At 34.4% G+C, this 26,964-nt stretch overlaps 3 protein-coding genes across 6 annotated transcripts in view; 2 read left to right on the forward strand and 1 right to left on the reverse strand.

Annotated features, from left to right (window-relative positions):
• The window catches only part of LOC134848220 (cGMP-dependent protein kinase 1-like), a 57,526-nt gene extending 39,526 nt beyond the window's left edge, over positions 1–18,000 (forward strand). For all 4 annotated transcript variants that reach the window (XM_063865601.1, XM_063865602.1, XM_063865604.1 and 1 more), the window contains 11 exons: positions 1,972–2,138; positions 2,545–2,661; positions 9,991–10,238; positions 10,571–10,653; positions 11,292–11,447; positions 11,998–12,225; positions 13,287–13,376; positions 15,196–15,337; positions 15,663–15,823; positions 16,449–16,704; positions 17,491–18,000. In XM_063865601.1, coding sequence (XP_063721671.1) covers positions 1,972–2,138; positions 2,545–2,661; positions 9,991–10,238; positions 10,571–10,653; positions 11,292–11,447; positions 11,998–12,225; positions 13,287–13,376; positions 15,196–15,337; positions 15,663–15,823; positions 16,449–16,704; positions 17,491–17,589 — 1,747 coding nt within the window. In that variant the 3' untranslated portion in view covers positions 17,590–18,000. The remainder of the gene's footprint in view (positions 1–1,971; positions 2,139–2,544; positions 2,662–9,990; positions 10,239–10,570; positions 10,654–11,291; positions 11,448–11,997; positions 12,226–13,286; positions 13,377–15,195; positions 15,338–15,662; positions 15,824–16,448; positions 16,705–17,490) is intronic.
• Positions 1–26,964, reverse strand: part of LOC134847846 (ankyrin-1-like) — a 287,174-nt gene that overhangs the window by 98,016 nt on the left and 162,194 nt on the right. The window lies entirely within an intron of this gene.
• The window catches only part of LOC134847847 (transmembrane protein 135-like), a 138,061-nt gene that overhangs the window by 87,316 nt on the left and 23,781 nt on the right, over positions 1–26,964 (forward strand). Inside the window, exon 2 of the mRNA XM_063865080.1 lies at positions 26,229–26,438. Within this exon, the coding sequence (XP_063721150.1) occupies positions 26,244–26,438 (195 nt within the window). The 5' untranslated portion in view covers positions 26,229–26,243. The remainder of the gene's footprint in view (positions 1–26,228; positions 26,439–26,964) is intronic.

Consider the following 26,964-nt stretch of genomic DNA (forward strand, 5'->3'; position numbering starts at 1 on the left):
TTTCCTCTTTTTTAACAAATATATCATTCGCCTGGTTGTTTAAGTGAGCTTTTATGAATCTTAAGCGTTAGAAAATAACTAGATCGTAATTTTTTTTGAAAACAAATGCGTCGCGTTTTTACTGAGTTTTTTACGCTCTAATTTTGGCACTTGTTAATGTATCATAATTGGCGCGAAGCTCTGGTTCCCTTGTTTGTAAGCTGTCTGTCTTATTCTTGGATGGCCGAATCAGCCGAAATGAAGCACCAAAAATCACCATGCTAGCTCAAATAGTTAAAGATTTAAAGTTGAAATGTCGAGGATCAGTCAATTCTAATTCTCTCTTGCAATTTTGTTAATTTTTTTGAAAAGCAGAATTCCGACCAAAACAAAATCTACGAAAGTTATAAGACTTGTTAATGGCATCACTGAAGTTCACTCTGCAGTTTTTAGCGAAGCACTTACAGCGTTCTGCAGTTTTCAAGATACTTGTTTGTCATAAATTATGGCCAAATGGAAAATCTGATGGATGATTATTATTAATAAATTTTAAACAGTTTCGTTCTTTGTTTTTCTATGCTCACTTGCTCTGTTTTTCTATCTAGCTTTACTTGCATAGGAACGTTGGATTTGGGTATTGGTGACTGGCAATGCTGGGGTTATTGTTGAAAAGATTGTATCAAGTCTTTTTTAACAGTGAGAAAGTTTTTTAGTTTCTATGAGTGACTGAAGTTAAATAACCTATATAAATAGTGTTGATTTTTTCCATTATCTTAAAACTTTCTTCACGCTTAATTTTGATTATTTTTGCGGTTTGACTTTTGATGTCTTTTTTTTAAAATTTCGTTCATATTCATTTCTAAATAGAAGGCAAATTGCGCTCTGAAATAACAGTTTTAATGGCGCAAAAAACGTAAATGACTTCCTATTTTAATAATTAGTTTCAGCAGGATAAAAATTTTTTCTATCGAATCAAATTTCTCAAACTGGGATAGTTGTTTCAAAACAGCTTGATCATGAAAGATACGGGAAATTCAAAGAGCCTAAGGTGATATATTGTCTTTAAACTCAAAAATTGAAATTAAATGTGATATTGCTCAAAATGTACTAAATTGAGTTAAGGTGTTATATATTGTATTGCTAAAGTACCTGAAATGATAGTGTCTCTCATAAACAATAAATGAGATATTAAATGTGATATTGTTCAAAATATGATATTGCTCAAAATATACAAAATTGAGTTAAGGTGTCATATATTGTATTGCTAAAGTGCCTGAAATGAAAGTGCCTCTCATAAACAATAAAATGTAATTGGGAGGACGACAACGTTTCTCATCCTCGTCTTCTCTGAACAGTTTTATTCTCTCCATTCTCTAAAAACAATTAAAAATGGACATCGTATGGTACTTAAGTTCCATTGGATGGAGTGAAGCTGACAATTGGGCCTCAAATGGCATAAATTCAATCTAATTTTGAACTAGATGTTAGAAGTAGAATAGTTTTCAGTTTTTTGCTAGGTGACCTTTAGCTCCAATATAATTTTTCTGAATTCTTATGAAAACAAACTGTATGGAAAGGAGTGAACTTTCTATTTTTTGTCATGTTTTTTTCCAATTCTTTTAGATTGATTTTAGCTAGCAAATATCACTAATATCAGATTCTTCAAAATAATTCAAGTAGCTATAGGACGATAGATTGTTTTTTGCAGACACTTTCAAAACAATTGACCAGTTTTTTGTTGATTCAAATTAATGAACATTTTTGGGCAAAAAATCATCAAATTCATCAAAGGAATGGATAGGCAGCGGGGGGCCTGCAGGTTCAATAACCGTCTTCCTTTGAACTTTTTGAAAAGTATAACTTTTGAGTAGCCCTTTCGGCTGGCCCTTTTGGGTATAATATTCCGGGTAACGGTAGGCTGGTAGCATTTTTTACGTGATGATCATTAGGTTTTTTGGTTGACCTTGAATCATGATTGTTGTTGTGTTGTAGACAGAAGCAGCTGATCGAGGAGGCTATAGTGAGGAATGACTTCCTGAAGAAGCTGGACAAGGTGCAGATCCTGGACATGGTTGACTGCATGGAGCCCAGGGTGGTGCGGATGCACGACACCATCATCAAAGAGGGCGAAGTGGGAAACGAGATGTTCGTCATCGAAGGCAAGTCTAATTAGTTACGAAACATCGAATATAGTTCTTAAATGCGACACGCAATAGAATAAGATAGCTACTCCCGGGGTTGAAAAAATACTATGCAAACTATCAGTCAGAACGGTTATACGATCAGGTAGTGGGATCTCTTTCCCTCTTTTGCACGGGGTGGAGATTCGTTTCTAGCCACAAATTTTACATATGCTTAACCATTGCTTTTTTCTTTGTAGGGGTGGCAATTCGTTACTAGGTACCGTAGTGGGGTAAAATAGTTAACGAGATCTCAGGTAGTGTGTGCAAATTGAAATAACTCAGTCAGTATATTAGAGGTTCTTTTGAGCATTTAACCTTTTGAGACCATCAAGCAAGTTCCATTTCACCTCTTTGAAAATAATCATGTGTTTGTGTTGTGTAGAGGGTAATGTGGAGGTGTTCAAGGGGAGTGGGAAGCAGCTGAGAGTGATGAAACCGGGCCAGCTGTTCGGAGAACTGGCCATCCTTTACAACTGCACCAGAACCGCATCAATCAGATGTGAGTCATTATTCATCTATGCCTCCTTCATTCATTACACTTTCCAGCTTAGGAGCGTAGTGTAATAGTACGTCTTTTCTTTTTTCCAAACTAAGTCACAAATATTGGTGCCACTTTTGGTGGCAATTTTACGGCTGTTTGATTGCATGTGCTTTGATATTCGATTAGCAATAATTTAACACAATTGGTGCATTTTAAATTCAATCGAAAAAGCCATTTGTTTCAAACAACAGTACAATAAAAAAATTTTTGAAATGTATACTTCATTTGGCTTTATGATTTCACATTAGTTACATGCAAAGTAAGTGTGAATGGCTTACGCTTGTTATATTCCAAATTTTACAAGCAAATTTATGTCGTTTTGTATGATCGAACCGCCACAGTGAAAATTTTAATTCTCAAGGCTTATTTGTAATCTTTTCAAACTTCTCTATTTTTTCTTGTTTCACTTCATAGAGCTGCTTTTTTTGTTGTTTTCTTGCTAGTGTTTGCGAACCTCAGCTTTGCTTCTGTGTAAATCTTATTCAAAAAAAAATTCAGTTATTAGTGTTTCGCCTCTCAGTTTGAAAGTATGGTTAGAAATATATTCAATTTGGAAAAAAATGTTTAAAGGCAGCAATCTCATCAGGCGCTATGTATTACCCATTTTTTTTGTTTGAATATGTAATTTGAATTTTTGTTTGAATTGTTTTTCGGTTCTTCTTGGTATGTGTTTTCTTGTGTGTTTTCTGTTAGTATCTAGGTCTCAAATATACTATATATCATAGCAGTATCAGCAGCTCTAACCTATTTATAGAATTGTTTATGTTCGATAAATAGATTTTCACTGAAGAATTTATTTTTGTTCAAGTTTTAATGATGTTTGATTTTAAGTTCACTGTGTTTTTGTTTAAGGGTAGCCTATCAATGGGCAATGATGTTTGATTTTAAGTTCACTGTGTTTTTGTTTAAGAGTAGCCTATCAACGGGCCTCCAAATCCAACTGCTCAAATCTTTTTAGTTTCCGAGATATGACGTTTCTTTATAAATTTTCAAAAAAAATCAAAGATTTTATATATTAAATTTTGACAAAAGTTGAAATTTTCTACCCTGTAATTGTGTGTTGTCAGGGTATTCTCAGAGGTTCGAAAACTTGCCCCAAAAGATGGCAGCTCAAATCCTTTTATTTTCTGCGATATGACGTTTTTTAAAATTTTTTATGGAAATTTCACAAAGTTTTCAGTTCCTAATCCTGTTTTCAGGCGCTGTCGGGATACTTTTTGGGGTTGGAATGTTTGCCCCCACCCTTAAGTGGGTGGTCTCTAGGTACGCTTAGAGGTTGCGGATCTTGCCTTCAATTCTGATTGCTGAACAGATACTGTTTTTTAAGATATGCCCCTTTTTAACGCTTTTTCAAAAACTCAACGCTGTGGCGGGTGTTTTATGGTTTTCTCAGGATTTTTATCTGCACTCCGAATATGACTGCTTTACGCATTTCATTTTCTTAGATATAACGTTTCCATTTTTTTTTTGAAATGTATCAGAAGTGTTCAATTTCATAAAAAGAATAAAAATTTGAAATTGTCGACCCTTTAGTTTAGGAAACCTTCAAGTCAAAGTTTTTATTCAAATTTTGAAATAATACGCATTGGGTATAATGTCTATTTTACGGTTGCATTCGTTTTTGCTGTTTTTTTTCCATATATTTTATGTAAAAGCACCTAGCGCTAGTTTTTTTTAAAATTAATTTTAGAATTTTAGTCGGGACCAATAAGGTTTTAAAATGATACCCTCTACTAGCTTTCCTCGAGGCAGTTGGCTGGCAAAAAAAAACAAATCTTCAGCCATAGTTCTTCTCACACTTCGAGAATGGTCGAAACAATAAGCAATGCCAGTTGCTGTGCACATTTTGCAGAATGTTGAGGCCATGCTTGTTTTCAAAGTGAAATCAAATTTTAGATGAAAAAATTGGAACAATTCATTTTGTTTGGCTTTTTTTCGGCTAATTATTATGATTTTTAGTATTATGGCTATTCTTATGGTTATTATTCTTATGATTATTTTGAAGATTTTTATTTTGATCTTTATAATAAGTATTATTATTATTATTTATATTATTATTATGATTTATTATAATCTATTATATGTTTAAATGCGGGCTTCACTATCTCGCCATGTTTAAGCTTTTTCAACGTATTATTTTTGCATGTTTAAGCTATATCGTATGTTGCAATGGTTAAGATTTTTTTTTCGATTTTCCAATTTGATCTTAGTGGTTATTTTACCGAGTTTGAATTAAGCAGCCCAAAAATCGAATTAGGGGTTGCGAATTTTGCCTCCAATTTTGAATGCCCGAATCATCTAAATACAAAGCTTGAAGGAAACGAGATAAGACGATTTTTGAGATTTTTTCAAAAATTTTCAGAAATTTCAAATAACAAAATAATTTATAAGACTTGAAGTTCCCAACCCTGTAGTTGGGTACTGTCAGAGTGCTATCAAGCATTGCGAGTCTTGCCTCCAAATATGACTGCTCAAATCCTTGTAGTTTTCGAGATATGACGTTTTTTGTGATTTTTTCAAAAATTTTCAGAAAACAAATTATTATTATTTTTTGTAAAATCTGAAATTCCCAACCCTGTAGTTGGGTACTGTCAGAGTGCTATCAAGGATTGCGAATCTTGCCTCCAAATATGACTGCTCAATTCTTTGAAGTTTTCGAGATATGACGTTTTTTGTGATTTTTTCAAAAATTTTCAAAAAACATTAATTATTGTTTTTTAAAATCTGAAATTTTCAACCCTGTTTTTGGGTACTGTCAGAGGACTATCAAGGATTGTGAATCTTGCCTCCAAATATGACTGCTCAATTCTTTGTAGTTTTCGAGATATGACGTTTTTTGTGATTTTTTCAAAAAGTTTCAAAAAACGTAAAATATTATTTTTTAAAATCTGAAATTCCAACCCTGTAGTTGGATACTGTCAGAGTACTCTCAAAGATTGCGAATCTTGCCTCCGAATTTGACTGCTCAATCCTTTGTAGTTTTCGAGATATGATGTTTTTTGTGATTTTTTCAAAAATTTTCAGAAAATTTTAATTTATTATTTATCAAAATTTGAAATTCCCAACCTTTTAGTTGGGTGCTGTCAGAGTACTCTCAAAGATTGCGAATCTGGCCTCGGAATATGACTGCTCAATTCTTTGTGACGTTTTCGAGATATGACGTTTTTTGTGATTTTTTCAAAAATTTTCAGAAAACTTAAATTATTATTTTTATAAAAATCTGAAATTCCCAACCCTGTAGTCAGGTCCTGTCAGTACTCTCAAGGATTACGAATCTTGCCTCCAAGTATGACTGCTCAAATCCATGTAGTTTTTGAACGTTTTTTGTGATTTTTTCAAAAAATGTTCTGAAAACATATTAATTTTTTTTTCGCAAAATCTGAAATTCCCAACCCTGTAGTTAGGTCCTGTCAGAGTACTTTCAAGGATTACAAATCTTGCCTCCAAGAATGACTGCTCAATTCTGTGTAGTTTTCGAGATGTGACGTTTTTTGTGATTTTTTCAGAAAACTTACATTATTATTATTTTTTTAAATCGGTAATTCCCAACACTGTAGTTGGGTACTGTCAGAGTACTATCAAGGATTGCGAATCTTGCCTCCAAATATGACTGCTCAATTCTTTGTAGTTTTCGAGATGTGACGTTTTTTGTGATTTTTTCAAAAAGTTTCAAAAAACTTAAAATATTATTATTTTTTAAAATCTGAAATTCCCAACCCTGTAGTTGGATACTGTCAGAGTACTCTCAAAGATTGCGAATCTTGCCTCCGAATTTGACTGCTCAATTCTTTGTAGTTTTCGAGATATGATGTTTTTTGTGATTTTTTCAAGTTTTCAGAAAATTTTAATTTATTATTTATCAAAATTTGAAACTCCCAACACTGTAGTTGGGTACTGTCAGAGTACTATCAAGGATTGCGAATCTTGCCTCCTAATATGATTGCTCAATTCTTTGTAGTTTTCGAGATGTGACGTTTTTTGTGATTTTTTCAAAAAGTTTCAAAAAACTTAAAATATTATTATTTTTTAAAAATCTGAAATTCCCAACCCTGTAGTCAGGTCCTGTCAGAGTACTCTCAAGGATTACGAATCTTGCCTCTAAGTATGACTGCTCAAATCCTTGTAGTTTTCGAAAGTTTTTTGTGGTTTTTTCAAAAAATGTTCAGAAAACTTATATTAATTTTTTTTTCGCAAAATCTGAAATTCCCAACCCTGTAGTTAGGTCCTGTCAGAGTACTTTCAAGGATTACGAATCTTGCCTCCAAGTATGACTGCTCAATTTTGTGTAGTTTTCGAGATGTGACGTTTTTTGTCATTTTTTCAGAAAACTTAAATTATTATGATTTTTTTTAAATCGGAAATTCCCAACACTGTAGTTGGGTACTGTCAGAGTACTATCAAGGATTGCGAATCTTGCCACCAAATATGACTGCTCAATTCTTTGTAGTTTTCGAGATGTGACGTTTTTTGTGATTTTTTCAAAATTTTCGGAAAGTTTTCAAAATTTTTCAAAATTTTCGGAAAGTTTAAATTAATTATTTTTCAAAATTTGAAATTCCCAACGCTATAGTTCGATTTTGTCAGGGTACTCCAAGGAGTTGCAAATCTTGCCACATGCGACTGCTAAACGCGCCTGCTCAAATGCTTTATGTTTCCGAGATGTGACGTTTTTTGATTTTTTCAAAATTTCTCAAAGAACTTATCTACAAAGAAATTCAAAAATTTTGAAACTACTAACTTAGTGAAGACACAACCTTAGTGTCAGCGTACACCCAGGCGTCTCAAATGTTGCCTATTTAATGAATGCTCAAATCCTTTTAGTTACCGAGATAAGACGTTTTTTTTAAATTTTTTTTTGGGAAACTTAGGTTTTAAAAAAATTCACAAAATTTTGGATTCCTAACCCTATAGTAGGGTGCTCTCAGGGACTCTCAGTGGTTGCAAATCTGGCCTCCAAATTTCTCCAGAGGCTCATTAAGTTTTCGAGATGACGCTTTTAAAATGGGAATTAAAAAGTTCGAAATTACCAACCCTGTAATTGGGTGCAGTCAGAGTACACTAAAATTTTGCAGATGTTGTTTCCAATATATGCGGTTTTTCATGGATTGTGGAAAAATTTCGAAGCACCGGAGGTGCGTTAAACGCTAGTTTTTATTATAATTATTAGTACTGTAGTATTATGATTGTTTTTATTAATTTGATTATATTTTATACAAAGGCTTTGCATTAAAAGATGAAGGTATTTCTCCCTAAACATATGGCCTGTGACGCCATTTCAAATATCAATTGTTTGTAGTGGTTGAAGGCTAAGAGAACTATTCAGTTGCAGGAACAATTTAGGTCTTACTTGGAATGGTATTGGATACAGTAATAGTTAAGCAGTCTGTTTTTGAGACCTTCGGGTGAAAGGAAGTTGATGTGGCCGTCGACGAGGGCCTTCAAGAGGCATGTCTTGTACCAAAATTTTTTCTCATTCTGTTTACCCGAACCCTGGGGATATCGAGTATTTAGTCTCTTCTATTTAGGCAGAGAAGGACACGAAATTAAGACAATTGAGCCGCTACCAGTCTTATATGATTTAAGATAAGGGCAGCAAATTGTTCTTCGCGATATATAAGGATAGTGGTAGCAAGTTGATCTGATCTAGGCGCTCTATTTATTGGAGATCTTGTATTGATTCATTAGATATGATAAAATAGACTTTATGGTTTTGTGTTTCATTAGGGTTAAGGCGTAATTTTTGCGAGTAGTTTCAAAACTGTATGGGTCAAAGTTTTCTTAGAGTTAATTGTTTGTGAAGGTCAATTGTTAGCTTATTTGCTGGTGGGTAGTTTTTCTGAATGCTTATTTAGCGTTGGTGATTGCATTTCTCATCATAAGGGAGTTTTCTGATATATGAGGTTTTTGTAGATGATTTTTTTTCGACATTTGTTTGAATATATGTTTTCGACTTATTGGTTTTAACTTTATTTTCTATCGGCGAACTTGCTAGGTTATGTTCGTGTTATATCGCAAGTGTTGGAATCTCTTTATATCGCTTTGTCTTTATATTAAATAGATTACGTTTTTTTAACAATAGTTTTTGTTTTCTTTTTGCTTTCGTTGGCTCGAAAAATAGCTTATATTACATCAGCTTAATCGCCTCACATGTTGTCGTTTGATGGGCGAAAAAATTTTCATGAGTTTGTTCTGCGGAAAGATATAAAATTATCGATGCAAAATTTTTCAAGATTACTTTTTTCGGTTCAACTGGCGTCGTCTGCGCGCGTATTGTCGGCTTAGTTACCGCTTCATAAATTTTCTTTCGATGCTGATTTAACATGTGCAATTGCTTTACTTGGCATGTTTTCCTCAAATAATGTTTAATTCAAGACAAATTGTGACTAAACTTGAAAAAATTTTGATTGAAATATTTTTTGTTGTTTTTCAAACTATTTTTTTTTCGACTTTGTGGTTTTGCTATCTTTTTTTTTGTCGGCTACCTTTTCATTTTATGTTTGCGAGGAATCGAAAGTTGTGCGAAGCTTTGCGTGTAAGTTTTATTGGTTCATGCCAACAAATAAAGTATAGTAAATACGGTGGCACCAACTGTTGTTTTGCCCCAGGAAAGAATTCGGCCCTGAAGTACGATAAGTATATCTATATCAAGCCCGAAGCTAAATATAATATTGGCTGGAAGTAGCTATTAGAGTGCGGCTAGAACGGATTTTCCAGATATTGCTTTAATTAATTCAAAACTAATCAAATGAGCTACTCCTTCCAACTATGCGAATGTTTGACTTGTGTTTGAGACACTCGCGAGCGTATCAAGCTAGAGTTTTGAAGTATTACAACCTTTTAATTGTTAAATTCTTCGTAAACTAGATGTAAACATGAATTCTAAGATGTGAGACTGGTTTTTGGAAAATTGTTTATCCAATTTCCAAGGTTTAGTCACAAAAAATTGCTACGTGCTTCATTTTCTTTTGACATGCTCCAAAGTTGATGTATATTAGTGGAATTAGAAAGTTTTTGAGGAATCTGGCTGGAAAATTGTTTTTGTAAAGCTCTTAAATGGAGTTCCTCTTCAGTAAAATTAGCATCGTCATCCCAAAATTGGAACAGTAATTATTTTTCCTTCCCTCTAACTCGATGATTTTTATTTCTTGAAGAAAACTTTAAATCTTCAATAATAGTCATGAAAATAGTTTTAAGTGTTGGTGTTTGCGCAGCCATCGACATTTGTTCGAACAACTGTAAATTGTGGCTCACTCTGGTGTGGTTTATGAAGCTATCTTCTGCTTTCAGCCGTAAGTGACTGCAAACTGTGGGTGATCTACAGGAAGGTGTTCCAGAATGTGATGATGAAGAGCACGATCCAGAAGCAGGAGAACCACATGATGGCCCTCAAAAGGTGTCCCCTCTTTGCTGGGTGTGATGAGGACACTCTGAAGAGGCTGGCAGACACGATGGAGGAGCGACACTTCAATCCGGGAGAGTTTGTGATCAGACATGGCTTCCATGGCAACTGCGCCTATTACATAGTATCCGGAGAAGTGAGTAGTGCACTTCTAGTATGATATTCATCAATTAAGTTAGCGATCGTTTTGAAATTCGTGGCAATTTTACATGAGCTCTTGAAGGAAAGTTTTATAAAAAGAATGAATCTGATGTCGTTTTTCCCGTAGCTGAGTTTTCAACTGACCTCACTAGACTGTTATCACCCCTCTGTTATCAACGAAATATTTTTTTCTAAGTTGTGTTCTCCCAAACAAAGCATATTGTTTTTGTAAGTTTATATAAATAAGTTTATATTTGTAGTGTTAATATATATCGTTTGGAAACAATGTGTTTTTATTATAAAAGTATTTTTGATGTTGTTTTTCAGGTTGATGTGCAAAGAAAAACGGATACGAAGTTCTCAGCGACGTTGCATAACAGTTCCTGGTTTGCAGACGAAACCCTTAGAGAGTAAATTTTTAATCTAATCTCCTTACTTCAAAACAATACCCTCACTTTTGGTAGACGATTTTGGGGGTTTTGTCTATTCAATTTTCCTCAGTTATGCTGTAAAGACAACTAGCTCTCTTTAGCCTCAAATAAACACCATTGTATAGTCGGTTTTAAGTTTTGAACTGAAGAAAACATAGTTGGATGATTTTGGTGTGGGTATCTTTGCTGGTTTTCTTTTTTGCCTCTGTTTAACAAATAATTTTTTATGGTATGATCAAAGGTTTTACAGGTTTATGCTTGAAGGTCATTTAGATTTGTAAATGGGTCGTAAGACTTATCTACGAGCCTCATAAAAACCCACAATGCGAAGGAAACTTCAGAAGTAAACTAATGGTGTGAAGGCGGATTGATAGTGATGGATTTTTTTATTTTTATTTTTTTGTCTTTTTTTTTTAAAATTGTTTTCTTGTTGGAGGTGTTATTAATAATGAATATTGCAATAGTATATCAAAAAGGCATGCGCTTATAACTTATCATAGGCAGTTAAAGGCTTTTCTCAGAGTATAAAATGTGGAGGTACTTTGTTGAAGGAAGTGTCCTAGTTTCAGCTGTAATGTAACTTAAATTGATCCTGATGGTGGCAATTGTTGTTTCAGCCAAGATTGTATGTTGGAGAATGTAGTGGTCAGTCAGAAGTCGCCCTGCACGTGCCTTATCTTGAACAAAGACTCTTACATCCAGGCCATAGCCGCCATCAACAGTCAGGAGAAAGTGGGCAAAAATCAGCAGATATCAGTAGTGCCTAGACACACGTCAGTCAAGTTAACTAAACAGACACCTTCTCAAAGTTTTATTCACAGGACAATTCCGCTCTTTTAAGAGTCGATCAACGTAGTTCAGATTTTTATATAGGTCGTGATATTAGTTTTTTTTAAAAGGAAAATCGTAAAATTTGTCAAGATCAAATTTACTTTTGTCGCGGTCAGATTTTATTTCTTATTGATCACTGTTCATCACTGTACAGATCATTAAACTGTTCTAGAAATTCAAAGAGCTTTAAGTGCACCTATTTGTTTATATGAAATCCGAAAGTTAAAAAAAGCAAGTCAGTATTTTTTGTTGAGCTTTCATTGACTCTTTTCCACCTGTATGTTGATTATAAAACGAAAGTCCTACTGATGGTGGTAATGTTACTTTTGGTTGCAAAGGTGGGAGGGGAAGGGGCGAGGTGTAGTTACAGATCAAATTTGACTTTCGTTCTAGTCAAAAGAAGTAGCTTTGAAGGTTGTGTAGATGAAATGATTTCCGGTTAATCCAAATGGAATCATGCCCTTGGACGTGTTAACTGTGTGATGTTTGCAGGGAGTTCGAGAAGAATCCCACGTCACCGGAGGAGTTCGAGTACGTGGCCACTCTGGGCGTGGGTGGATTCGGACGAGTGGAACTAGTCAAGTACAAGCATGGATCTCAGTTGAAAACATATGCAATGAAGACTCTGAAGAAGAGACACATTGTTGAGACTAGGCAGCAGGAGCACGTGATGAACGAGAAGAACATAATGCTCGCATGCAGATCTCCCTTCATCGTATCGTGAGTGGATTCTACTGTCTTCTTTAAGAGTAATGAACGTAACGTAATGAATTATCGCGGTTTGACTTTTGCGTTTTTTTAAGTTCATTTGTTGAAAGGAACGCAAAATCCATAATTTTGTTTTCAAAATACGAAAGCTTTTCTAAAAACAAGTGTTTTTTCTTTCCTTGCGTTCATTACTCTTTTCCAACTGTCAGTTGGTTATGTTTTTTTGGATCAATTGAGCAATCTCCCCCCATTCTCGCGTGGGGGGGAGACAACTCAATAGGTACTTGAGATATATTTATAACCACTTGAAAATAGTTTGAATGATATGAAAACATGAACGAGATTCTCCAATGAATATGGAGCGCCAAGTCTTACAATATCAAAGCTCAAAAACTACATTCAGAGTGAAAACAAAACCAATAAAACTGAGGCACATAAAGCGACTTTTTTCTGTCCTAAATGGTAAAAAAAGCTATTGCGTACAATAGTAAGGTGCTGAAGAGAATTGTTTTTGGTATTCAGATACAAGGTCAGAGCACCAACCCTGATAACTCGTGTACCTCAATAAGAGGCAAGAGTCGCCCAAACAAAAATTTGTAATTTTTCGATTTTTTCTCTTCCAAATTTTTCTCGATACCCATATAAAATTAACTTCAGCCGGTCAATTGATTGCGTGCCATGAACACATCAACCATCTAATTGCGTTTGTTGGCGAGTTTTTGTAGTGTCTTAGTTTTTGCTTGGGTGGGGGAAGATAGCTCAATTGGTCAATACGGGGGGGGGAGATATTGCTCAATTGATCCGTTTTTTGTCATGCCTTACACAATCATCATTCTAGTGCTGTAACCGGCAAGGGGTTTATGTAAGCTATTTTCCATGTTTTTCTCTAAATTTTGTCCATGTAATCCAATTGTCATGAAAATTAGGATGTGGCTTCATTAAATAATTACACACACAGTTAGAGGCACATTTTGTCTTCATATTTTGTCTTCATTAGTACAGTTGATTTTTTAAGTTGATTTACCATAAGCCGTGGTGCTTCAAGTGTTATTTTCAATTTTTTCTGTGTTTAGACTATTCGGCACCTTCAAAGATTCCAAGTATCTCTACATGGTGTTCGAAGCCTGTCTCGGAGGTGAATTGTGGACCATATTGCGAGACTTGTAAGTTCCTATTATCCAATTAGCTATTCTTTTCAATCAAGAAACTTCAGATGCTAAGGGAAGGAATTTTGTTTTGAGGTGTTTTTTTTCCTGCGCAAAATCAGTGAGCTTAAAGTCGTGCGAAATTGATTTCCTTTCATATTAATTTTTCAATTTTTTATCAGAAAAGCTATAAAATTGAGTCCGCTCAAGATTGATTTTTGGCGTTTTGACTTTTGATTTCTTTTAAGATCAAATGAAATTTATTTGCTTAAAGGATTGCAAGTTACGTTCTCCGATATCGAAAGTGTGAAGGCCCCAACAATCCTGATTGACTTTAAGTTCGGAAAGTCGATTTCAACTTCTAGATTTCCCAGCGGAAAAGAAAAATTGTTTTTTACTTTTTTTTGGGAAAAGGGTTTTATTTTTACACTCGCGATCAGCTTAGTGTGTTATTAGGACCCTTCTTTTTTTCTAACCTAACTCGCAAATAAAAGTGTTCACTTATTTGGAAGCTTCACTGTAGCATTGGAAATTGCATAGCATGTTCTCTGCTTTATTAAGATCAGTACATTTCTATTGTTAAAAGGAATGCAAATTCCACTATCGAACATTGTAAAGGTCACGAAAATGGAAACTAATTATCAGATTTCGCAGCGAAATAAATGTTTTACCTATCGATCCAGTTTTCTCAAATTGTGTTAATTATAACAAAAAAGTGTCCGTCATAAATTGTTCTACAAATTCAAAGAGCCTTAAGACCATCTATTTTTTTCTTCGAAATTCAAAAGTTGAAGATTTCTGAAGCAACAAGTTGGTTATTTTTTCAGTTTCCCTGCGTTCATTGCTCTTTTTCAACTGTCAGTTGGCTATTTTTTGTGACTGAGTGGTTAATAGACATTGACACAGTTTATAGAGAATTAAATTGACTCATTTCAATGAACGTAGTGAACTCTTATTAAGGTCGTGTTGAAGCAGCTGATCGACTTGATGAAAAAGCTGATCGATTTCTAGTTTCGAAAGTGGAACTAAATTTTCAGATATCCCGGCGAAATGAAAATTATAATTTTTGATCCAGTTTGCTCAAATTAGATGAATTTAATCGAAAAAGTGCGAATCATAAATTGTTCTAGCAATTCAAAGAGCGCTAAAGTCATTTGTTTTTTCTTTGAAATTCGAAAGTTTTTTTAAGACATTTAAGTTTCTATTCTCCAATTTGGTAACTATTATCAATCTAGAAACTTCAAATTCTGAGTGAAGGAACTTTCCCCCGCGCAAAATCGGACGGGAGCGAATACTTGAAATGTTCAGTGAACTATGGGAAAACACATATGAGGTCATACTAATTTTTCTATTTTTTTGTTAGCAAAGCTATAAGTTTTTTCAGAGACGCTTTTGAATTTTTTTTTAGAAAAGTTCTAAAGTTTGTTCAGGGTGAAAATTACTTTTTGCGGTTTGACTTCTGATTTTTTTTTTGTAAACTTCCGTTCATTTTCTTTGTTAAAAGGAAGGCAATCTCCACTATCGAACAGTGAAAGTGTTAAGGTCATGAAAAACGTGATCGACTTCTAATGTCGAAGTGGAATTTAATTATCGAATTTTCCTGCAAAATAAAAATTTTATCTTTTGATTCAGTTTGTCAAATCTAGTTTTTTTTTCTTTGGAAAAATAAAAGGTATTTTTTTACTTGCGTTCATTGACTCTTTTCGAACTGTCTATTTGGCTACTTTTCCAGCTGTCTGTTAGCTATGTTCTTATTTTGAGTGTTGATTACAAGGATTGTTAAAAAGCTTATGTGTTATCATGTTGTGGCGATTAATAGTGAGTCATTCCGTTTCAGTTCTCACTTTGACGACGGCACAACTAGATTCTATCTTGCCTGTGTGCTGGAGGCATTTGAGTACCTCCATGGCAAAGGCATCATCTACAGGGACCTGAAGCCAGAGAACTTGCTTCTGGACACCAGCGGATACGCTAAGCTTGTACGTCTTCCTGCCCATTTTAAACCTTTTTGGTATTTTTTCACTTGTATTATTGTTTGTGACGTGGCTTGGTTTTTAAAGTTTAAATATAGAAAAAGGATTAGCTTTGACCAAATGCAAATTGGTTTGAACTGTTCATGAAAACAACTTTGAACTGCTCTTAATTTAGCTTTAAATGCTTCAAAATGAACTTAAATGGTTTAAAGAAAGAGATTTTCATTTACAGTCCATGAAAAAATCTTCTTAAAAAATTAAATGGTTGTCTTGTTTTCTAAGCATTGATGCATCTGAGTTTCGATTAATTTCATGCTCCTTTTCGTTTCAGTGTGACTTCGGCTTTTCTAAAGTGATTGGGAACAACAAGACGTGGACTTTCTGTGGCACCCCGGAGTACGTGCCTCCCGAGATCATCCTCAACAAGGGCCACGACTACTCGGCTGATTACTGGTCAATCGGCATCCTCATGTTCGAACTACTCACAGGAAAGTGAGTCACTCGGCATCATTCTAATTAATACTACAAACTCCAATTAAAAACTGTCAACACTAAAATAGGTTTTTAACAGATTTTTTATTTTCGTTTTTAATTTGAAAGGATTGCATCTATTAGATATCGCATTCAGATTTGAAGTTTTACGGAGCATATCTGATGGTTTATATGATAGGTTTTGCCATAATTTTTGAAGAAGAAACTGTAGCCTCAGATTTACTTTTAATGATAGTTTTTTCTTAATTTGTAGGAATACATTAATTTCCTTAATTTGAGTTCGAATCAAGTTCACCGAGGTAAAGGTGAAGATGCACAAAATTGTTAATATTAGGTAGTCTAAGAAATTAATTTGGAGCAATTGTTGATAGCAGATGGGACTCTAAGAAAAACATCAATTTTAACAGAAGCTGAATAAAATTTAATCAAAAGTAATAGGCAAAAGGAGGAGCAATTAACAGATTTATTGGCGAATACTAGGGTGCGCTGTGCTGCAGTAAAAGGCAAAAGATATCAATTTCTTTCCTTCGTGAAATTCAAGTTTGAAATAAGGTTACTTATTTTCCCAAATGTAGTTTTTAGAGATAATAGATAAGAGTATCAATATGTGTGTATGTGATTTCAGCCCCCCATTCGTGGGCAGTGACCCGATGAAGACATACAACATCATCCTGAAGGGCATAGACGTGATCCACTTCCCCTCGAAGAAGATCTCGAGGTCGGCCAACCAGCTCATCCGCAGACTGTGCAAACCCAACCCGGCCGAGAGACTAGGGGCGCCCAAGGGGGGCATAAAGGAGATCAAGAGGAACAAGTGGTTCGAGGGATTCAACTGGGACGGAGTGGCCAATCGCAAACTGGTGCCGCCCATCATGAAAAATGTATGTCATGTAGTTATCATTTCCAAACATTTTTATGCGGCTGAAATAGGCAAAATTTGAAGAACAATATAAACTAATAGTGTTAAAGAGCGTAGTATAGATCTTTTCAATTTTTTCCGAGAAAACTCTTTAAAAGCTGTTCATTTGATGACTAGATGGCTAATTACGCTTTCCAATAAAAAGTGCAAATGTCGTGATAGAATTTCAGCTTCAAAAGGAGTTGATTTCCAACGAAATAAAAAAATACCTAGTTTTCTCAAATTAGGTTAAATTTTAATAATAAGAGTCGGTGGTTCAGACTCTTATTCAGGTCGCGATTTTTTTTGTTTCGTTTTTTTTTTGCAGGAAAAGTCTTACAATTTATGCTCATATTTACTTTTTCGCCGTTTGACTTTTGATTTCTGTTCCTTTCATTTTCTTTGTTAAAAGGAAGGCAAACTCCCCTATCGAACAGCGAAAATTGAAAGTTCACGAAAAACGTGATCGACTTCTACTTTTGAAAAGGCCATCTGTTTTTTATTTGGAAATTCGAAATTGAGTTTTTTTAAAAAAAAAAAAACAAGTCAGTATTTTTTGTTCCCTTGCGTTCATTACTCGTTTCTACTGTCAGATGGCTATATTTTTTGTTTTCGATCAATTTTTCCTATTCAGTAACTTCTGGTTAGTTTTTCTGTCTATGATTTGCTAATGATGTATCATAAGTAGAGCGATACTCCGCTTCGCTTCTGTATAACATAATTCGCCTCATTGGAGTTGATGGAAACTTATTTTGTTTGTGTTGTTTAGATTGCCTCGCCCTTAGATACCAGTAACTTTGATCGGTACGAGAGAACGAATGAAGCTCCGCCTCCAGACGACATGACAGGCTGGGACCGAGACTTCTAGATTAGTCCCCCCAGTTCCACCCAAGTTCAAATCTAGTCTACATGAACACGGGCCATATTATTACCCACAAAGTTTCTATCTCTAGTCAACAAATCTATCCGAAACGAACTTTCACCAAAGTAGTCAGTCGAAAGAACGAGCAGGAAACAGAATCGACATTTTAGGAGAAACTCATTATTTGAAGTTTAAAATTGCACAATTTCGGTGCTCTTTTCTAATTGATTCAAACTTAATCTGTATTCTCGTTTTCAATCAAATGGTTCGAAATTAACTTGTACATAAAATGCTTTCATCTTTCGCGGTCTTTGCACTGAATTTAAACTCACTTCTACAGTTCGAAAACCTGAGTCGATTATAGACTCCAGGCTTCACTGGGTTGACGAAAATAGGAAAAAAGAATATTTCATCTGGTATGTTTTTGATAGCATTACAAATTGACGAGCCATATAAGAAGTAGAGCCTCACAGTAGACATTAGATGCTCCTACTGGTCTTTGAATATTGCACTTGATATCAAGTAAACATATTTGTGAGCAAATAAATTCAATTTCGAAAAAAAAATTATATTTGAAATCACATAAAAAAAATTTAAAAACATCTGATTGTGTTTGGCTGAGTATTTGGGTATTCACATGAAACGCTAAGAAAGCTCAATTAAATTACATGCCATGTTATATACTATACTAGTCGCAAAAAGGAATTTAGAAAAACTACGATTAAAAAAAAAAACGAGAAAGTTTTCATCACAATGAGGAAATTTCCAGATGAAAAAACTGTTTCAAACTCAAAATTTACCAATTTTTGTGCCGTTTATAGGGTCGCGGGACCAGTGAAGAAATATCCATCTAAATTTTGCGTAGATGTTTTGTTTTATTGAATGAAAAAAATCATGTCTCCAAGTGCGTTATTTTGTTACTTTTAAACAAATTTCGACGATTCGTCATTTCCTAAAATAAGAAGATATTGAAGTTCTTGAACCAATCGAAGCACTTTGTTTTGACAATAGAAACAAGCAATCTAAGAATTTTTCCGCCTGTGATATAGCAGTTGATTTTTTTGGAAATTTGCGGAATTTTCTGGAAAATTTTTTAAATTCGCTCAGGCTCAAATTTATTTTTTTGCGGTTTGACTTTTGAAAAGTGAACTTTCTTGTTGACTTTCTTTTTAAGTTTCGAAAGTGGCAGTAAATTTACAAATTTTCCAGCGAAAAAATTTTTTAGTGATCCAGTTTTTTCATATTGGTATGATTTCATCAAAAAAAGTGTAAATCCAAAAATTTTTTGAAAATTAAAGAGCTGTAGGGAGGTATATTTTTTCTTCGAAATAAGTTACAACTTATTTTGGATGTGTTATTTAGATTGCCTCGTCGTTAGATACCAGTAACTTCGATCGGTACGAGAACGAATAAAGCCTCGCCACTTCTAGACTAGTTCCCCAGTTCCATCCTACTTCAAATCTAGTCTACATGAACATAGGCAATGATATTACATTTTTGATTCTTTTGCAGATTCCTAATTTCAAACTTGAATTTTAAGAAATTCCGCGAAACTCAAAATTGTACCTACTGTCTTAGGTAACTCTAACTATATCTTTTTTTGGAAGTGCAAATCATAAGATCTTCTTGAAATTCAAATGGCTTTAATACATGATTATTTTTTCAAATCAAAAATTATCAGAAAAATATTCGCTTTGTCTTGAAGGTCAAACTGTCATTTTTGTCATGGCAGGCGAGCTTTCGAGTATAGTGCTGTATTGTTTATTTATTTCAGATCATTCGACTTCTGCAGGCTACGCGATTTTTTGGAAGCTGATTTGAAGGTTTATATGTCGATACTTTTTCTTCTTACGGCGTTCTTTTTTTTCTTACAAACAGGTGTTCGAACAATTTACGAAAGTTTCTTTTGTTTTTCAACTCATTGACATTTTTTCAGCTTGTTTTGACTATCTTTCATTTGAGTTTTCCAAATTGAAGTATCAATGCGAAAAAAGTACGACTATGTTGTTCGATGAAACTTGGGCATGCTAGTAATATAATGTTTTGTTTATTTGAAAACCAAGAAAAACATTAGCCATCTCTTTTCGCAGATCAATTAAATGCAAATGAAAAAATTATTTTTGAGTTTTGACATTTGATTGCGCTTGGATTAATTGTTGTTATTTCACAGGTTTTCAGCTTATTGGATGTCGGCTTCAATTCTGTCAGCTTATTTATCGATTTTTTTTCTTAAAGTTGTACTTATGCGATCGATAAGTCTCTTACACCAATATTGTCTGCTAAATTTCAACCGCACTAGAACCTTTTTGAAAACTTAAATCAATTCAAACAGCAAAAAATGCTTTTTTGTATTTTTAATAATTTTCTATCGGTTTTCCACTTCCGTCTTTAATAGTAACATTGTTCGAAGTTCTGTTTGCTAATTTTTTAACCGTCATGGTGCACTCATCCTATAATTGTTGTATCGCAAGTGGTGCGAAGCTCAGCTTCGCCTCTGTGTCAAAAACCATTCTCAAAATTCATAAATCTTTAGTTATATTAGCCGATGATTAAAACGGTCGACGACAAATGATCCGTCACGTGGCTTAGAAGAAAGTTTTAGGGACACAAATGTATCAAAATTGGTGTCGTACCTTGTGTTTATTCAATAAGTTGAGTCAACCTGGTTTTTGCGGGTTATCGAAAAGACCATGTAATGTTCATTCAGATTTCATGCTTACATATAGTTCAATCTGGTTTGATTTCCTTATTCTACTTGACTTGCCTGTAGATGCAAATCATTTATTATCATCATCACCTGTGAGTGGTATACAGATATGATTATATCATTTATACATAAATACACTGATTTGATAATTTAGTTTTGATACTTTGATTTTTTTGTGTTACACGATCAATGCATGGAAGGTTAGATAGTAAAGAAAGGTAGCAGTCCTTTGTTTTTCTGAAACTGATTTTTGGGAATTTTTTAGTTACAAAGCACGAAAAATATTATGACTAGCGCGTAGTGGGGAATACTTTGAGATGCGGTTGGTGTGTTTGCAATCCAATTATTTCAGATGTGGTAAACTGATTCCCATTAATTCCCGTTCAGCCGTGATTTACGTTGCAAAAAGCTCAAAAAAGAAATTACTTTATGCCATTTTTTAATGATTTTGTTTTTTTTGTTCAAATTAGTATTTTGTTTTTTTTTTTCTAATTTTTTTGTCGGATTAGCTGTTGGTAGAAAAATGTGTGTTACCTTTTCACCAACCAGATGTTTCTTACCATTAAAACAATAAGAGCTCATTTTTGAAAAAATTTCGAAACTTGCGTTTTCTTCCGATTCTCAAGACGGAGCTCATACTTCGTTTTTCAAACATAGTAAGCATTCAATACGCTCTTCAATTTTCGATTTTGGAAGAAAAAGTAGTTGTTAGAAACCTGTGACGTATATTTTGATTCGATGTTTTCACATGTCAAATTTATTTAAATATCCATCACCGATGTGTATCCATTTTCTCGAGTTTTGAAAATCGCTATTCTTGCAGAAACTAGTGTCCTGAAGCTCTTCCTGACTGGAGCTTGCCTGATTGCTGAAATATATTTAGGCCTGTATATGTGGCAGCTGCGTGCGCAGAAATTTTTCGAGGGTGGTGCGGTTTTTTTCGAAAAACTTCGATCTTCTTTTAGGCCATTGCGACTTTTTCGGGCTCTGCTGAATCCTGATATCAGCTGATCATAACCCCTGATTATATTGGCATTATTGAATTCGCGGCGGGCAATTTGCTGGAAGAAAATTTCGTTTCTGATAGCTGAGCATTTTTTGGTTTTTTGAAGGTTTTGACCTTAAGGTCATGATATATTGACGCCAAAAGCGTTATTAGAATGTTTTTAGCGTTAGCAGCCAGAAATTGAAGTCGTGTAATAGCACAAGATTGGGCCCTTTAGAAAATTGTGGCAATAAGAATTCAGGAACAAGCGGCTTGCTACCAATGACCGGGCTAATAATGCAGTATCTTCATTATTGTAAAAATTATTCGGGTCAAGGTGATAAAATATCTCAAATAAACGTCAAATTCATCCATAAGTGCTCGAGCTGAGGCTTTGAAAGTTTGACCCATCGTACGATATGGGTGGAAAATTTATTGGACCAGTTGAACAATCTCCTTCTAAATCATATTAGGGAGAAGATCGTTCACTTGGTTAAGAGTAATAATTTCAGCAAATCAGATTTGAGCAAAGTATATGCAGGCCTTACTGCTTCAATTTGTCATTAAATGTTAGTGAGATTGTTCACATGGGCAATTTAATGAAGGAAGTGAAGAAAATTTCTCAATTTTTTTCCGGTTGTGTCTAGCATTTTCGAGGTTGGTTTTTCAACAAATAATATGAGCCTATAATTTATTCTGACTGATTGTTTAAGTGTATCACTCATAACTAATCGTGACTGTTTTCTAAGGAGTTCGTGTAGTTTTCGCGACAAATTTTTGGTCGAAAATTTTTCCATGAACTTTTTGAAAAGTATCGTCTTGAAGTTGTTTTGATGCACTGTTTGTCGTCATGTGTAACTTAGAATGAGTATTTTTGTTCTTTGATTTTATAAAAGAAGATTTTAAACGTGAACTTAAAAATTTATTTTTCGATAACTTCCTCCATATTTCATCAATATTCACACTTGTGGCTAATGTGGATCATCAGGAATAATCAGGATCTATGGATCTTTATAGAATCAGAAAGAAAGAAAAAAAAACAAAAAATAGACCGTGTTTTCTTCACTAATTTAAACAATGAGCTTCACCTGAAAAGACTAGTTTTTTTATCTATTAAATGGCGTAAAACTATTGTATAGTTTGCCTAAATTTATGTATTTTTTTTACCAATGTTACAATGGCCGATCAGTTTAGTCCAAAAAGCGGAATTTTCGTTCGACGCTGAGAGTTTTGTGATCGGTTGAACCCCTCATGATGGAGTGACTGAATGTTGGGAAAATAATATCAGCCAATCAGAATTCAGTCTTCAAAAGAAAAGGCGAGTTCTTAAAAGAAAGGAAAAACTTCACAATTGGCTCAAATCTGGTAGTACTTAATTTTTTTTCAAACGAGAAGTAGTCAGTTTCCGAAAAAAATTATCGGCTTATTATTTTCTGCTTATATTTCGTCGGCTTAGTTGCCACATTGTAGAAAAGTTGTTTTTTTAACTTAAACCTTTAGGTTTACCTCTGCTCTTTGTAATTTTACTGTACTGACCTTGACTTCGTTTGTTTTTTTTCGCTTAAAAACTTTATTCTGCCGAAATGATTTCGGCCTATTTTTTATCGGCGTTTTGACCTAACTTTGAGTCGTCTTAACGGAAGCATATTTTTATGCTCACCTCTGGATCGCTTAAAATGCTTAAAGAATATATATAGTTCAAGGATATCATGACAACAAGTTCTTCCGCTTTTTTTCAGCTTGATAGGTTTCGGCCCACATTATATTGGCTTATTGGCCTCTTACTGCGTCTTCCGACGAGCTTGTGTTTGTGAAAAAGTTTGTGTTAGCGTGTCTGTGTTTTGAAGGTGAGGGGGACTTAATAACTTCTTAACTAGTCTTAAATTTTTTTGAATTTTTTGAGGTCAATAGGTTTCAGCCTGTATTACATCGGCTTCGTGGCCTCATAGTGTATAGTTTGCCGAGCAAATAAGATTTTTGAGTGTTTGTGTGTTCTGAGGTTGAGGGGGACTTGTTGTTTTTTTCGGCTTAAAGTCGCTGAAAAGATAATTTCGGCTGTGTTACTGCTAGGTACATAATCGTCCGATGATTATTTCACATTCTGGCATGCATGTTTTTAATTCAAAATACTGACATGGCGATGCTGTTTCCAGCTAGAGGAGTTGACCATGGCTCAGTAACTATAATTAAGTTAAATTTGAATGATAAGAACTTAGCCAATTTTGTCTTGTGAAGTTTTAATAGAAATGACTATCCACCGAACTGTTTTTGAAAAAGCCTGTCGGCTATCGGCGCGAGTTGCCGTACTCGTAGCGAGCCCACTGCTAGGCCACCTAGAGTAATTTTGTTTGCTGTCTGTTAATTTTTATTTTGGTCTTCTGTATAAAGCTTTCAACGAATAGATCTTTATATTTTTCTATATTTCTGATTGGTTGAAATTTTTCCATCTCTCTGACTATTCGAATCGAGGCTAGCCATCGAAAACTGATTGAACGCTAACTCCATTAGCACTCCGCTTAACTATTTTCATCTAAAAATTGTTCAATTTTATCAAGCGAATTGTTATCGTTAACATCATCTGAGATGTGTTATTTTCTAAATTTCTAATTTCTTCGCCAAGAATACCTGGATATGTTTCAGTGTGATATTTGCCTTTTTCCTGAGTGACTGTCAGCAGCGTATGCTGAGCTCTGACAGTCCAACTTTATTCAAATCAATGAGAACTTTTTAGAACAACTTCAAAGCCTTGAAAAAATGCTGATCGAATCTGCATGTTTTGTTGAAAAAAAATATTTTCTTCTTTTTTAGCCTTCCGGTAAGGAAAGTTGTTGCAACAGGCTACAAGACTTTTTCTTGTAAAAAAGTCGGACGTGGAAACGCCACACGTGTTTCATTTGCTTAATTGTAAGTTCAAATTCATGGATCATTCATGGAGAATTTGGCGCAGTGGTAACTTTCATGCTTGAGTCGGCCTGGAGTTTGAATCCAGTCGTGACCTTTTTTGCTAATGAAAATTTTGGGATACTTCAGACAATCGTCTTGCTTGTTTTGTCGGCTTAGTTTCCGCAGAACGGACTTTTTGAAGTTTCAGCTTTTGTCTAACACTCCGAAAGCTATTTGTAAATTTGCTAATGGTGCAGGTTATTTAGCTCCTGGATTTTTCTAAATAATTTTTCTAATTTTTTAAACAAAAGAAACAGTTTTTAGTCTAATTTTTGATTTTCTGATTCATCTGCACGTAGTCAAATTTGCTGAATTTTGCATCGCAAGTAGTGCGACGCTACTCTTCGCATCTGTGTAAAATTATCAATTCAAAATGTAATGTTACGTTTTTCTGATCTAGAGTTTAGCATATTTTGAAACAAGTTTCGCGAAGTTACTGTAAAATTTTTTTAGTTGATTCAACTTACCTGTTTTTCAACTTATTTGAGTTGATATTCAGTTTTCAGAATTTTGTAACCAATGACTTGCTATTTCTCTGCCTGTAGGAATGTAATCGATGGTTTATTTCACAAGCAAAGCTTGCGTTATAGTATGAACTCTTTTTTTCCATTCTAAGTCGCAAATATTGTTTCGACGCAAATATTGTTGCGACAAAATGTGTTTATTTTGATCAATAACCAGCTATTAAGTACAGCCAATGCAGAGGATATCAACACAGACTGTTATATTACAATTAGCCCTTTAGCTTCAAGGTTTCATGGATCTGTAGCGTGGAGATAGGGAAGGAGACCCTTAACAAAATATGAGGGTTTGAACCTAGGCAGGGTCGTATTTTTTTAATGAACTTTTTCTTATACTAGCTAAAATGCGTCCGCTCTATAAATTGAGGCATGTTAGTTGGTAAATTTCTTTCTTTTTTTCAAATTTACTGGTACTGCTAATGCGTCATGATAGGCTTGCGTCACTTAGCAATTATGTCGACGCATAATTGGCGTGCGTCGCATAAGAAATTTTGTAGGCTCAAAGTTTTATTCATTCAGTCTTAAAAAATTATTTTTCCAATTAGTGTCGTTTTTTCGGATTGGTGTGATAAAGGAATCTGAGCGAAAAATTAGCGCTTAGTCATTTTCGTCTGTTATTGTAAAATCTGCAAACTGGAAAACAATTTTTGAAGACAAATAAGAAAAACAAAACAAAATCAAAAAAACTTAAATCAAAATTTAAAATTTTTGAAAATAATTTCTCAAAATTTTCTTCCCAATTTTTTGAAATTTTTGATTCCTATGATGAAGCTTAAAACTCCAAAAACTAACTTCATTTGAGCAAAACTAAATTTTCAAGGCTTAAATTAAGCAGACAAGCTAATGTAAGCCTGCTCACTCGCTCGAAGTAAGACGAAAAATCAAAATTTTCAAACCGGTTTTTCTCGACGCTGGAAAAAATTTTTGGTAATTTTTAATGTGGATTGAATCACGATTGAACGGGCTTTAATATGATATATCACTTAAGTCTGTCAGATCATTATTTGTGGTACCTGACTTTGCGCGGAAAACAAAAAAAAACATAAAACACACCCGAATACAAAGTTCCTCCCCATTTTTATTGGTCGGAACAAGAATCTCGATTAGTTGAATAAAATCTTAATGACTCTATGATTGATGTAACCACTTGGTTTCTAAATGTCGTATCCATTCGATTACTCAATGTGGGGTGAAACTGGAAGCTCGTTTTTAGCACAAGTTGTTTGCTAACTTTGTGTCATTTTCGAACAGAGGCGGATTTAGAGGAGGGGCGGATACTCGCTCATCTACCCTCAGGAATTCCACCCACTAATAATCGAAAGGGGTGCATTTTTTATCCATTTTAATCTGACCGACTCCAAATTTATTTTTCGCTTCATTATATAATTATTTTGAGGTGAGCGCGATTTTTTGGTCAAAACCTTTCAAAAAGTGAGCAAGAACGGCATTTTATAATTACAGAAGCCTCAGAATTACCTCATGCCTTTTCAGATTGATCTGGTTGATGCCTTCGGTGTTGAGTCGACTCCTCCTGGCACCCGACCGGCTGTTCTCTGTTCCAGGCAGTCCAGCTGTGCCAATTGTGGAGCCATGCAGTGTCATCTCACACCCTTGGTGTCAGACGTGTCTCGAGGCCAACAAAACGGTCATACGCACTGTGCTCTATAAGTGCTTCAGGACTTACTTCACTCTCTACCTGGTCTATCTCTTATGCACTTTTTGTCCAATTTCTTGTTTTTTAATCCGACCGCTGAAAATGGGAACCACCTTGTCTTCGGATGTGTTTTTTTTTCAAGTTTTCTTTCCATCAGGTATCACTAAAAAATCATCGAAATCGGCCGAGTGATATATCACATTAAATTCCTTTCAATCGTGAATCAAACGGAAATGAAAAATTTCCAATTTTTTTTTTACCAGTTTCGAGAAAAACCGTTTTCAAATTTTTTTTCGTTTGCGAGAGCAAGTGTACTTGTAATCAAGAACTAGAATGTTTTCCCTGTAAAATGTTTCTCATAAATCTAGAAGAAATAAGTGCAGTTATTGCAGTTACTTTCACGTGCCGGCTGACGTGTGCTCAATCTCTTAATAAAACTATCGTTTAGTTTTTTTGAATCACAATAATGTTGATAGTTTGTCGTTTTCGTCCTAATTTCTGTCGGCTCAATTTCCGTGTTTTTTTTTCAAATGCAATTTTTCAAATCTGTTAGGCTTTTTTTCAGCAGTTT

Source organism: Symsagittifera roscoffensis, chromosome 6 (assembly GCF_963678635.1).
Source record: "Symsagittifera roscoffensis chromosome 6, txSymRosc1.1, whole genome shotgun sequence".
Taxonomy (NCBI): Eukaryota; Metazoa; Xenacoelomorpha; order Acoela; family Convolutidae; genus Symsagittifera; species Symsagittifera roscoffensis.